This window comes from Accipiter gentilis, chromosome 1, assembly GCF_929443795.1.
Source record: "Accipiter gentilis chromosome 1, bAccGen1.1, whole genome shotgun sequence".
Classification (NCBI taxonomy): Eukaryota; Metazoa; Chordata; class Aves; order Accipitriformes; family Accipitridae; genus Astur; species Astur gentilis.
The window spans coordinates 32,834,081-32,847,391 of NC_064880.1; the positions used below are offsets into that span (position 1 = coordinate 32,834,081).

The window sequence follows — 13,311 nt, forward strand, 5'->3', positions numbered from 1 at the left end:
ATATATTGAAACAAATCTTAATTCAGAACAAAATACAATTTGCATAATCAGGATTAGAAAATTATCTTGATGAAAAAGGGTTTTGATATATTGCAGCCTTGCTTTATGTAAAGCCACTGTCCCTAACCAACAACAAACACAATGGTAACTCTGAAGAAATGGAAAGAAATAAACTAACTGTTCCTCTGAAAATTAAGTTCTGTGCGTTTCCCCCACACACCCTAATAATTACATTTCAATAGTTAAATTCCTTTCACCTGCAAAACAGGCTCCCAAAAGTGAATCATGTGGTATTGACTTCAAGGCCTGAGAAATAACAGCTCTTCTGCTCTATATGAAAGCTGCAAGCCACAGAGGAGTTCAGAGACAAACCTGAAAACTTGCATTTCTGCTATTAGGGACTCCGATAAGAAGCAAAGCCAACTGGAAAGATGTCAGTCTAACCCTTCTAACAAGGAAAGCTTCAAAGTAGAGATACTAGAGTCAATAGTGGAGGACAATAAAACATGGCAGAATTAACCGCTTCTCCAGAAAACAAAACAAAACACAAAAAACCCAAACCAACCAAGAAAACCCAACACCTTTAAAAGACATCTTTCCAGGCTCTGAGCCTTCATGACAAATCTGTTTGGCCAGGTTAGGACACTAGAAATCACAGGTTAGACTCTTAGAAGTTATTCCAATCCTTGCAGAACAGCAGGAAGAGAGGCAGTGAGTCACCAGAAGCTCCCTTGGTGCTCAGTGCTATACCAAGCACCCTTCAGCAAAGCAAGCTCTCCAGTTCAAAGAAAAAGCAGACAAAGAAGCTCTGCAGAAAACTATTTCTATTATTCTCTGTTAGTCCTCAGATGTTTACATCTTGCATAGTAGATAAAACTACAATGAGTTTCATTGGTATACAAATACCCACTATTAATGAGAAACAGTAGATTTGGCAGTTTCAATTGTAAGACCTTAGAAATACAGTGAGAATGAAGGAATGGACTTCTGAGAAGAGCTGAAGCTAAGCCTATGTGTGAATGGACCCACAAAGTTGTTGAATTTGAGCATTTTGATAAACAACCGAGCAATTCAACACAATCTTCTGCTGCAAAAATATTGTCTTTATAAAAATGGTGGATGCTCTGGGACGCAATTACCACACTGTAATTGCATTTACGTACAGCTTATCTTTACCTAGTTTGATCAAAAAGCCTCAATTTACACACAATTTAAAATATATAAGATACAATGCATATTCTAGTTCTGGATGCTTAATTTCATAATTTTTAGGATCGGATTTTTCAGAGTTCTTAACCTTTCATTGCATTCACAAAGCAGCTGACTTCAAAAGTAGGTCTGAGAGACAAGCATATCAGCAAATAGAATATCACATACAGTCTCCCTGCCCAGTTGCTTTCAGAGTCCCATCAATTATCTACCTTAAAGCACGTGGACTTCTATTTAAAGAACAAAAATCAAAATAGAGTTAACAAAAATATTTTCTGGCTAAGAATATTTTCCCAAGAAAATTTAAAGAGGTCAAACATATGGGATCTAATATTTTGGCCCAAATACTTCATCTGTCAAAGTTCTAAGCAACTGCACAGTGCTAGAAAAATGTAAAAAACAACCTTCATTTCTTCAGGATCTGAGTAAGATGTGTGGATTTTAATAAAAGCTATCAACTTAACCTGAAGATACCACTTTGGTCAGGCCTCCAACAGACAAGGCGCATATATATGTAATTTGCAGTTTTCTTGGAAAGTTAAGTGTCTGTGTGTTTCATGCCAGAGCTATTATCGCTGCAGGCGCTGTGCAGAAACAGAGATGCATCCTGATGAAGGCAACAGGATTCATTTTATAGTCCTTGTTATCGTAATACCCAAATGGCCATCTCTATTACTTCAATGTAAAGAAAAATCAGCATATTATTTTCAAAGCTTACTACCAGAACCCTCCAGAGAGAGCACCTAGGACACTATTATTTAAAATCGCCTGCAGCTGCCAGATACCGTTCCAGAAATTTTTTAAAATCTAAAACTCTTGATATTCTGCAAGTGATAAGGAAGAATGGCCTGGAACATGAATCAACCTATATTAATTGTCATTAAGAAAGATCCAAGAGACAAAAGTTCTTTAGGAATGTGTTCCTCAAACATACACCCAAAATCACGTTTATTCTGTTGCCAACAGATCCATCGACAGCTCCATGTAGATCAGATATGTAACAGAAAAATAACACTCCATCCTGACATAGCAAACTTAGAATCCTGGACAGCTGATAGTTTCACAAAAGGGATAAAAGGAGCATTAGAAGTTGGTGGGATCAAAGCAAAGGAACTGAAAATCAACACTGGTTAGCCCCAATCTCAACAAGACTGTTTCCAGAGACCTCCAAAACACCAGTTCTTCTTAAATTGAAAATACCAAGGTATATTACAAACTGATAGACTAGTCACACAATAAGTAAGCCAAGTTCAGATAAAGCAAGATATACAGCGGTCATATCTTGTGAGCTGAATCTTCAGAGTACCTTTCTGTTCTTCAACCAGACTGGACCCATCAGCAAAAGCTCTGGGGTAGAACCATCATTTATTTTAAGTTTATTCAGTGATTAACACAGCAAGAGTTCAGGCTTCTGAATGTTTAATGTTATGTATATTGATATTTTTGAGCATCTTACTGATGCCTTTGAAACAACTGCATGTTATTCCTGAGGCATGTATAAAGTACATGGTGCCTAGTCAGGCCACAGCTCTAAAAGCAGTAATACAAAATTATCACTTGACTGTTAACCATTTGGAAAACATCACAGCAACTAATTTAGAGGCTGATGTACTGCTAATTAGAGACATTCTTAAGTGAAATCAAGACAGGCATGTTTGTGAGCTGACTGTATGTCATGATGGACTTAAGCAACACAATGATCTGAAATCTTTTTTGCTTTCCAAGGGCAAGGCCTAACATGAAGCTCTGTGGAAACTACTGAATGTTACCATGGAATCCTAACCAGCAATACAAAATATTGAGCTTTATGTCTTGGGGAGGTGGGCAGAGGGAATCAATTATTTATAAATGCATGGTAACGGTGTTCTTTGAAATGCCATGGTCAGTGTGAAGCCCAGTATGAACTCCTGTACCTTGTATGTGGAAGATCAGGTAGTGGAGTTTTTGTTCTGAAGCAGGCAATACAGCCCAGACTTCTCCTCAGTCCCTTCAGCCATAAGTCCTTGGTAGCCCAAAGGACTTAAAAAGCAGAGAAGCTGCATGGAGTTGATAGAGAACCTACAGAATGCCATTTGTACCAACCCAAAAATCCTGAACATGAGGATGTTTTTATGTAGTTTTATAATGCTCAGAGGCTAAACTCCTTAACAATGTGTAGGGTCTCAGCCTGTTGATAAAGAATCTGTTTCAGCAGCTTCTTGAAGAAAGGTCCAAAAGAGCACCCTTCCCTCCTTGAGGCTACATTACCAAACCTAGCCTAGGTCCTGGAGAACTGAAACCTTGATGCCTACTGTTAAAGAACACAATTGATAAGAGTCACACTGGAAGGGACAACCTTGAAGCAGCAACATGCAATACATATGCTAAACAGGTGATTCACTGCTGCAAGACACTCCATAGAATAACTACATAATCAATTTAATGTCAGTAAAATAGTTACTACCTGTATGTCCCAGAACCCAGCCACAGGCAGATCTGACTTTTCTAATCTTAAGTGGATCACAGCTGCTACAACCAAAGATGATACAAGAGACCTTCCCTGACAAACATGCACAGAGTACATCCAAAGCTAACTATTAATAATAGCTTTCTCAACAGCAATCTTGCTTTTTTATTGTCACTCTATTTGTTAAAGTTTTCTCAAGTCTAGAATATGAAAAAGGCTCTTTACTCAGCAACAGAAAGTAAAAGAAATAGAATATATTCTTCCATAGCTCTCAAACAGCATAGCAAGGCCATCTCTATTGAAATAAGTTCCTGTAAGGAAATGTCTCTGAAAAGGGATAAAATAAGGAATCGAGTAAGAAGGAGGGGAAAAAGGATATGGGGACAGAGTAGCAAAGGTCATCAATACTAGGTATCTACTGTATAAAACTTTAATTTAACTGAAACTATTCAATAGTACTTACTGGGTGCAAACATTTTAATGTACTCAAAAACCAGAGCCAATTCTAAATAAATTAAAACAGAAGAAAATAAACAGGCTAGAAACTAAGACTATACTTCTCGTACTTGCTGGCAGTGAGAGAAGGCAAAAAGAATTTTCCAGCCTTTTCATAAGGGAGCATGGTAGACCCAACAGATACATCAGTCCCCTAAGACACAGAGCTAAATGGAAAGATAAGTCTGGATCATTAGAGGCAGGACTGCAGAAATTTAGAGCTAGGTACCTAAAGGTGCTTTTGAACACATGCATATAACATCAATATATAACAGTTACCGTTCTTATAACTAAAGCTATAGCCTCCACTTCACATATGATAAAGAAATGGCCCGCTGTCTCAAGTAGAAATTGATAATTTCTTAGACCCTTTGATATAAGTCATAAAAGAAGGCAATGCTCTATGTCAGTGGAGCCATTGGTTACCATAACTACCATCAAATACACAGCAAACATCAATGCAAAAGCCTGCTTAATGAAATTCTTAACCTGGCTTTTTGCCTTTCAAGATATGCAACCCTTGATGGAGACATTATTCTCTTTGTACTGTAATGCAGCACTAAAACATCTGCTTCCCACATGATTAATTTAACAAGTAAGTCAACACACAGTGAGGCATACTCAGAAACAGGACACAAGGGAATGAAATAGCTAAAGTGTAGAGGCTCTCTAGTATATCAGGTTATTGTCTACAGACTTAAAGGGGAATCAGAACAAGACAGCCACAGAAACAAGACAGTACTTATCAGTAACAGATTACTGACTAGATATACTCTTATTATAACCACATGGCATATTGCTTTCTTTAAGCTTATTTTACAAACTATCAAGTTTCATTACAATGCAAGATCATCCACCAACCAAAAAATACTCTAGTCTGAATTTTCCCCTGTCCGACTGCATGGGGTTTTTTTTTCCTCCAACAGATGAACTCGCCTGCTGAACTGCTTTAAAACTGAAGATTTTGCATTCTTCAAAACATTATTAATTATCTCTGATGAAGCTGCAAAATTTAATTTGCCCATGGCTAGATACCATATGGGAGACAACTACAAACTATTTTCACCTACTGACGTATCACTGGATCTTAAAATTTATTAGACCTTGCTGCAGCTAGACCTTTTAATACTTTGACAAGCAGCTACATTTACCAACTTGGATATTTTCTAAAGTCTAAATTGCATTCTAGTACATCAGACCAACTGCAATCAACTTAATAATCAAAAACACTGAAATTTGCATGGGAATCAAAAGGTTCAAAAGTATGACAATCTGATTTTTCTAAACCAAATGAGAATTACACAAAGTACCTGAAGTAAATCAGCATCCACCTATTACGCTATATGCCAGCTTCCTTATATAAAGACCTCAGAAATAAAAAAATTAACACTCAGTTATCTCTAAAAAGTAAATTATAGATTCAATTAGTAATAAAAGATTAACACATACATTCTTATACCCCAGAACAAACCACCTCTAGATTTACATTAGCCACCCTAAAGAAAGTGAAAAGATATTCCAGATGGTAAGCTGAAGAGATCTGCTTTACAGCAGATCAGTTAACTAAGACTTCATCAAAAGTATTTTTTGAGATGCATCAAATAAAAAAAAACCTCTGAACATGGAGACAAGATAACAAGAATCAACAGAAACAAACTACTGTTACTATAATATTCATATACAGTATCTACACAAAATTTTATCTGAGCAGGCAGATGGTAGATAAAGTTTGTAAGTAGGCTCCACATTTGATTCCCTTGCTATTAATAGAAGCCTAGGCTGTAGTGGCCAAGGTTATATCAGGCTAGACACACTCCGGTTTCCTGAATCTACCATGAAGGCCTCCTAAATTTAACACGTAAAACATCACCTTTGTAATTGTGCAATTGATTTGTATACACAAAGTTAAACCAGTTTATCTAAACATGCTGCATTGAAGGAATTCAAGTCAATAGGCAAAACTTTGTGTGTGTTTGCACGCATTAATGCTTTTATATTGGTTTAAGCTTAACTTATTTTGTCTTGCACAGCAAACAAAGTTTCTAGTTCACTTAATTGCACTGGCTTAACATCAATTCTTTAGATAAGCAGGAACAACCTTAAACCAAGTGCAGGCATCCCATATACTGCCATATATTGTTCTCCTGTATGTCCAAAACGACTGGAAAATCTACTGCTCAACTCGAGAGTGTTCTTTCTGAACAGATGGTATGGAATTCTTTATCTAGAATGATCAAACCTCCTGAAGGGACCTACCTCACACCCAAGACAATTTACTCATGAATTCTACTATTAGAAGTAATAAGTAAGGTAAATATAACAGAAATGAGGAGCATATTCTTACTCCCTCAGGGTTTGCATCTGTTTACACTGCAAATTTTAACAGCATTTTTTATTTCTTCTTTATTAAACCATACTTCTTCAAGAAGAAAATTGTTTAAAATAGGAAAAGACAATTGTGAAAGCTGTAAACTCTGGGATGAGAGCAGTATCAGAAGTCATTTTAATATTTACCTAAAGTAGTTCAATTTGTCTGTGCTCTATTAAAATCCTACCACTAAGAGGAGCCCTAAATCTATCCCACACTGAACACTGGAAAAAGTGGCATTACTTTTTTCCCCTTACTTCTCAAGATCAAAGGGAACTGTTACTTCAGTGATACTGAGGAAAGCGGAATCACCAGAAGTTGAACAAGAACTGATAAAGAAAGAATCAGTTCAGGAGTAGCCCCTTGAAACCACTGAAGATCAATGAAAACAAAAGGAGGAAAAAAATTCTTCCATTGGAGGGAGTCTACCAATAAGAAAAGATTCCACCAAAAAGGAAGAATGAAGAAATGATGAAGGCAGCTAGCAAGAGAAACAAAGAGGAAAAAGCTGTAAGTAGAAACACAGAATGAAGCCACCTCAAGGCCTAGAGCATAAGAACGGTGACTACAGACACAGAGAATCAGAGCCAAGAAAGACAGCAACCTTCAAGCAACAGAAAAAAGCAGAATTAGTAAAATCTCTAAGTGGAAATGCAAAAAGAGAAGGAATCTTAAGATGAAGAGTGAGTGATGCAGAATTATAGATTGTAATGATAAAAACATGAAAAGAACCAAGGAAAATGTTTTAATACCTCGATATGTTCCTAGCATTTTCTGCTAGGTACGCCACAACTCAGGATTTATTAGGAAGACGTGAGATGGCTCTTATGAGAGCATGCGATCTCAACCCAGGCTAAGACAATCAAGACAGAGACTATTCTAGAAAGCTAGTCAGAAGAGAAGCCTCACTCAAGCACTCCAAACCGTCTTCTGGTGAAGCCTTTAACTCTCCAGTAAATGAACAGGAACGCAGGGAGCTCCAAAAAGACACCCATTTCTGAAATTTGAAGTTTACCGGCTAGGTATCACCTCCACCCAATAACTGGTTGACTGATCCGTCTTTCTTTTACTGTTGGGTATAAAGGCAACAAAGGAAGGTATAATGAGGTACCACGTTCCTCTTCTGACCAGATACTTCAGTCTTGCCTCCAGTAGGTCTGCACGCTGACAGAATACGAAGGACGTTTGATTTACACAAAACCCTGCCCGGTTGTACCCATACAATTCCAACCGAATTCCTCGATTTAAAGCTGAGAACAGCAAAAACAGAAGGCAAGATGAACTGCAGACTGGGAAAACACAAAAAAATGGCTCCCTCTTACTCAATCTGTTCACTTGGGCATATTTGCTCACACGAAGTCCAAAAGTACTTGGACGCACTTCATGGTTAGCTGCGCTAGGCCAAGGCAGCAAGCTGGAAGCTGACAGGTACTGCCTCCCCTCGCGCTCCGCCTTATCCCCTTCCCTGAAGGCAGGCACTCGGTGCAAGGACAACGAGATTTGCATAAGCGTCCTAAAAAAAGGCACTCGCACTTCAACAAAGAAGGATGCCACCTCGCCGGACCCCCGCCGGGGCTGGCGGCCGGGAAGGCGGGGCCGACGCCCCCCTCAGCCCGGACCGGGCGCCCCTTCCACAGAGCCTCGTCCGACCCGCCGCCGGGGAAGGGAGGGCGGGCGGCGACCCAGACGAAAGCAGGTGCCCCACGCACCCACCCCGGCGCGCAGGGAGGCCGCGGGGAGCCGCCGAGCCCCGGACACACCTCTGCCCCGCAGCGAGGAGGCCGCCCCCCGCCGGCAGGTGCCCGCCCGCCCCGCCGAGGCCGCCCGGCGCTCACCCGGCCTCCCGCATGACGTTGCTGTCGCCGCAGTCGCAGGCGCCCCCCGCCTGGCTCCGGAACATGTTGTAGTCGTGCCCGGCGTGCTCGCCCTGGTGGAAACACTCGGCGCACAGGCTCATGCAGGGCGAGATCCCGCACGTCCGGCACCGGTAGGCCACGAAGTTGGCCGTCCACACCAGGCCGCACAGCGTGGCCGGGTCGTAGGCCCGCACGGCTTGCACGAAGCTGTCCCACGGCTCCCCGCCCGACAGCAGGCAGCGGCACCACTCCAGCGCCTCGGCCGCCGCCTCGCCGCCGCCCAGGCCCGCCGCCGGGGCCAGCACCCGCTCCAGCAACGCCCGCAGCTCGCCCGCCGCCGCCGCGCCGCTCTCGCCGCCCAGCGCCGTCTTCAGCCGCGCCGCCGTCGCCCGCTTATCCCGGCCGCTGGCGCCGGCCCCCGCCATGATGGGAAACTGAGGAGCCGTTACGGCTGCGCCGGGCTCCCGGCTCTGGGGCTCCCCCCGCCGCCCTCTCTCCCCTCCCAGCGGCGCCTCCCTCTCGCGATAGCCGCGGAACCGGCGCCCTCCCCGCCGCCCGCTCCCTCCTCCTGACACTGCCTCTCCCCTCCCCTGACATTACCCCTCCTCTTCCTCTGCCCTCCCCGCCGGCCCGCGCCGCCCTGTCAGCGCGCAGGTGCGCGGCCCGCGCCGCCGCCCCACAAAATGTCGCCGCCCGCCGGTCTCCCAACTTCTTGCCAGGACTGGGGACGCGGCGGCCGCGGGGCTGCGCGCCGCCTGCCATCGCGGCCCCGACCGCCTGTCCGCCTGGGAAGGGCCCACCTGGGGAGGCCGGCGCTCCCCGACGGTTAGCGGAGTCCTCTTTGTTGGCGGAGCGGCTGCCGCGAAGACGCCGCCCTGCCGCCGGTGCGTCCGGGCCGCCGGGGTCCCGCCGGGCCGAGGCGGTGGCGGCTCCGGGGGCAGGGGCACCTGCGGGAGGGACGCGGGAGGCACCGCTGAGGCTTCAGGACCGCGGTTGCGCGCTCGCTCCCGTCGGCAGCCCCGCTGGAGGTGGCGGAGCTCCGCCGGGCTTCGGCGGCAGCGTCTGGGCGGCCGCGGGCCCGGCGGGGTGTCCGGGGCAGCCGCAGCCCCGCGCCCCGAAGTGCCGCTGCGCGCTCCCACCGGGAGGGAACGTAGCTGGATGTGAGTTACCGTAGCTTACGTACTGCTCAGTGGCTTTAAAGCTCGATAAATAGATTTTCAACTCTGTAATGGAAAACCTCAAAAGGAAAACAGTCTTGTCCCTTTTGTCTGGCAGCAGCAAAGCCCCAGGTCCCCAAGGCGGACGCCCCTCCGCTGGCTTTGCCGCCGTGTTTCCTGTGGCTGTCCATCTTCTGGTGGCTTGGGCTGCGGCTCTTGGAGGGCAGGGAATATCGGGCAGGCGGTGCGGTATGTCTCCCCCCCGGGATGCTAGGAAGGAAAACGTGAGAAAAGTACGTATGTCCGTTACTTTTCTCTCAGGGAGTGTGCCTTCCAGCGGGCAGGCAGAAGTCCGTTTCCTCGCTTTCTGTCCCTGATGGCGCTCATCAGCTTGAGCGCCGAGGAGAGTGCTGGGGAACCGCCCTGGGAGACCGGGCTTTCGCGCACACCTCACCGTGGTAACGCGTGAGGTTGTACTCAAATGCATCGTGCTTATAATACGCGATAGTCAGAGCTAAGGGTCGCTAATTAAAAAAAAGGGGAAAGTTTCGCGGCGTTTCATTCCCGCAGGTCCCCCTTTGCCCGGAAAGGGGCGGTGGCTCCGCCCCCGGCCGCCTCGCGCCGGGGGGCGGGCAGGGGGCGGGGCGCGGCGACCCGTCGCTCGGCTCCGCTCGGCCCGGCGCCGGCGGCTGGCTGGCGGCGAGGGGCCGGGCGGCGCGGCGGAAGTGCGCGGCTCGGCCCGGCCCGGAACCGCCCGGCGCGGCCGTCAGCCCGCCCCGCCGCGGCCGCGGTGAGTGGAGGCGGCGTCAAGGGGCGGCCGGTGGCGGGGGGCTGTGGAGGCGTCTGCGGGTCAGCGGCTTCGCGGCCGCGGAGAGGGCCCCGTCGGGCGAGCAGCCGGCCTGGTTGGTGGAGGTCCCTGGGGCTCGGTTCCTGCTCCGCTGTGGGCTGGGCGCCTCTCTCGGCGGCGGCCGGGGCCTGTCGGTAGGAGCGGAGGCCCGGGCCGAGGCGGGCGCCGGTTACCGGCGGTGCGTGAGGAGAGAGGGGGCTGCCGCGGTCCGGGAACGACCTCGCGTTAGCCGGCGCCGCGCCGGTCTGCCGGCAGCGGTGCGCCGGCAGCTGGATCTCTGGAAACAGCTGCCCGAAAACACCTGGGAGATGCTGAGGAGTACAGTGGGATTTTAAGTACAAAATAATTTAAGATAATATGTAGTTTATTTATATTATTGTAACTGATTACACATTATTTTCCCCAGTTAAACTATAAGCATGAAGAAATTAAAGCTTAAGGAACTGGAAAGCTGTCTTCAACAAGTCGACACTTTCGAAAGTCCAAAACTGCTCCTTGAACAGTATCCAACAAGACCTCATATCGCAGGTAGAGATTACCTACACACTGCTGTCTCTTACTAGTTCTTCATCAGCACTTTAAAATAAAAAGTTTCTACTGCATTATCTCCTTTGAAGCCTTTACACTAAAAATAGTTGAGAAATTGTATCCAGCTGGAATGTAATTAATTATTTCTTAATGATCTGCTTAACTTCTTTTCATTAGAAGTATGCCGTTAATGTACAATCCAAAAATCAAGTAAATTGATTTAAACGATAGTGTTGCGATAGAAACATCTTCATCTGTAAATGAGAAATCTGAAATGGACTTATTTCATGACACACAAAAAACAGTAAAAGCATATATACCAACACTCATCCATACCTTAATTATGATTTTTTCTAATGTTTTACATCCTTCTATTGTTTTTCACCAAATTTAGAGGCATATTTTTCCCACAAACAATATTCAACAGCTCTACGTGTAGTCTCTCCACCAAAGATCTAGAGTTCTATAACTCATCAAGATGGTTTTGACTTGTTTTCACATATAAATGAAAAAGAGAATTACAGGCAGTGAGAACATCAGCTTAATTTTGCATGACAAGAAACCTTTAGTTCAGAGTTTTCTGAAGGCAGAAGTAGCTTCTCTTGATTAATCAGATGCAATATTTCATATTACTGACCTGTGGATTTTTTTTTCCCCCCTCAGCATGTATGCTTTATACAATTCACAATACTTTTGATGATATTGAAAACAAAACAGTTGCAGATTTAGGATGTGGTTGTGGCATGCTCAGCATTGGAAGTGCAATGTTAGGAGCAGGGTAAGTATTTAATACTAAATTCTGCTTCTGTTTTTTTTCTGGCATAGAAGAGTAGAAAAATACATTAAAACACAGCAATGCTGAACTAAATTTTAGGTATCTGGTACATAATGAGGCTATTTACTATGTTTAGACAGTCAGTAACCATACAAATAGTGGAAGAGATGGACAGTTGCCATGAATTTGAAAGTCACAATGTTTGCTTTCCCCTGAAGCACCAAATGAACACATGAAGCTTCGTTCACAGACTTTACAAGGATATTTGAGAAAGGGCAAAGATCTACTCACATTTTTATCAGCACTGAATTTGTAGTGTATGCTTGTTACATTTCCTAGATAAAACAAGTTGTATACAGAGATCCCTTTCAAAACTTTACTATAGAATTTAAACACCATTTTAGTTTGCAGGAGGCTAATATGCGGCTTTTTTTTTTTTTTTTTAATAGATTGTGTGTGGGGTTTGACATAGATGCAGATGCACTGGAAATATTTAATAGCAATATTGAAGACTTTGAGCTCACAAACATCAACATGGTTCAGTGCGATGTCTGTTCTTTATCTGACAGCATGTTGGAGACTTTTGACACAGTTATTATGAACCCTCCCTTTGGTACCAAGCATAATAAAGGTTGGTAATTCCAAAAGTCAGTTAGAAATGATTAGGAATGAAATAGCAAGGGAAGCACTTTTAATGAAACAACTCCCTTCTTTATTACAATTACCTATTGTAATTACCTAGAATTTTGTTGATCTGGAATCAGTTTTCTAAGTACAGATTAACTTCAGCATTTTGACTGACAATCCCTGGGTTTGAAATAAAGAATTCTAGCTATTTCATATCATTTTTCTCTTTTACTAAAAGCAATTGGGTAAGTTTTGGAAATACTTTCTGTATTTTAATGTATTCAGTACTGTTTCTCAAATAGCTATTATTCCAGAAAAATTGAAGTATGCAGCAGATCTGAAAATTCTCTAGTTTAAGCTTGCATTTAACAGTTCTAGTAATGTCATCATTCTTTTAGGAATGGATATGATTTTTCTGAAAACTGCTTTACAAATGGCGAAAACAGCTGTATATTCCCTTCACAAAACTGCAACACGGCAGGTAAGTCCTTCATTTTAGTAGGGCGCATTAACCATGCGATGAAATAGCTGGCATTTAATGATGTTGTCTATAGCTTCACTGATTTGTTCACACCTTTATAGGGTATGAAGCTTGTTTTGGATAAATACTAACCATGTCAAATAACTGTGATCTCACATACATCAAGATAAGTATGTGATCTAATGTTTCAGTTTGAAAAACAAAGCACAGGAGACTTCTTAAATAACTACAGGGGTGTAGATGTTTAAGACAGTGTAGAAACAGGCTTTTAAATTTACCTGTATCTATTTAATATTGTAGCACATTCAAAAGAAAGCAGATGAATGGGAAGTGAAAATGGAAGTCATAGCAGGTAAGATTAATTTGTTGTTAAAGGAAAAAAAAAAAAACCCCAAACATTTTGTTGGGGGCTAATATCTTTAACACTACTAGTCAGTTTTAACAGCCAGAGGTAAATTTAAGTGTGATTTAACACCGAAAATGACACAGATTTTTTTTTAAGCAGCCTTTTTGGTGTTTTTG

At 43.9% G+C, this 13,311-nt stretch overlaps 2 protein-coding genes across 6 annotated transcripts in view; one reads left to right on the forward strand and one right to left on the reverse strand.

Moving 5' to 3' along the window:
• Positions 1-8,912, reverse strand: part of UBR3 (ubiquitin protein ligase E3 component n-recognin 3) — a 120,181-nt gene extending 111,269 nt beyond the window's left edge. The window contains exon 1 of the mRNA XM_049807944.1: positions 8,354-8,912. Within this exon, the coding sequence (XP_049663901.1) occupies positions 8,354-8,799 (446 nt within the window). The 5' untranslated portion in view covers positions 8,800-8,912. The remainder of the gene's footprint in view (positions 1-8,353) is intronic.
• METTL5 (methyltransferase 5, N6-adenosine) overlaps positions 1-13,311 on the forward strand; it is a 414,631-nt gene that overhangs the window by 399,602 nt on the left and 1,718 nt on the right. Inside the window, exons 1-6 of one of the 5 annotated variants that reach the window (XM_049808197.1) lie at positions 9,442-9,534; positions 10,785-10,906; positions 11,570-11,684; positions 12,131-12,312; positions 12,707-12,789; positions 13,090-13,141. In XM_049808197.1, coding sequence (XP_049664154.1) covers positions 10,798-10,906; positions 11,570-11,684; positions 12,131-12,312; positions 12,707-12,789; positions 13,090-13,141 — 541 coding nt within the window. In that variant the 5' untranslated portion in view covers positions 9,442-9,534; positions 10,785-10,797. The other 4 variants (XM_049808233.1, XM_049808206.1, XM_049808223.1 and 1 more) reach the window with 4 other exon arrangements.